Below are 628 nucleotides of genomic sequence, written 5' to 3'. Positions count from 1 at the left end.
CAGACACACTCATGTTTATGCACACATACACAATTACACATGCATAAATGTATGCTTCTACATTGCTCCACGCAAGTATTTGTAGGTTGATTCATAAAACTGAATGCTTATTCATTTAGATATTAAATACTGACTTGTTTTTTCTCTCCTTCCAGGCCAACGAGGCGTCCCACTGTAAGTCTTTGATGCCTTCGATACTTTGGATTCCTCTAAAATTTTAACAGCAAGTCAAGATTGTTTACAGCAGATTCATTTAGATTTGAATTGCATTGCAACCTGAAAACCTCTTCATATTTAGATAAACATTTGGGATTCTCACTCCCGATGCTGATTTCTTATGAGTGTTCAAAACTACCTATAAAAGGGTCAATAATATATGAACACTGATTCGTATACCTTAAAAAAGAAAAGGAATAACACTACCTTATGACCTGAAGCAAAGTCTTAAATCATCCCTGAAATTAAGAGTCAATGTAAAAGATTCTTCACTTGACCCCTGACTACAGAGCCGCTGGTGTTCCGGAGGCGCGCCAGAACATCCTGGCAGAGAGATTCACACATGGATTCACCAGTGACTTCGCAAAGAATCTCCCGACTAACGAATTCCTGGGGAGTTTTGCAGGTACGT

The 628-nt window shown here is 38.7% G+C and overlaps 1 protein-coding gene across 1 annotated transcript in view; it reads left to right on the top strand.

Annotated features, from left to right (window-relative positions):
* Window positions 1-628, top strand: part of LOC119590427 — a 21,897-nt gene that overhangs the window by 7,469 nt on the left and 13,800 nt on the right. Inside the window, exons 5-6 of the mRNA XM_037939094.1 lie at window positions 225-365; window positions 507-622. Of these exons, the coding sequence (XP_037795022.1) occupies window positions 225-365; window positions 507-622 (257 nt within the window). The remainder of the gene's footprint in view (window positions 1-224; window positions 366-506; window positions 623-628) is intronic.

The sequence above is a fragment of the Penaeus monodon genome, chromosome 27 (assembly GCF_015228065.2).
Source record: "Penaeus monodon isolate SGIC_2016 chromosome 27, NSTDA_Pmon_1, whole genome shotgun sequence".
In the NCBI taxonomy this organism is placed as follows: Eukaryota; Metazoa; Arthropoda; class Malacostraca; order Decapoda; family Penaeidae; genus Penaeus; species Penaeus monodon.
The sequence above is the reverse complement of the archived record's forward strand: the minus strand, read 5'-3'. Positions and strand labels throughout refer to the sequence as shown.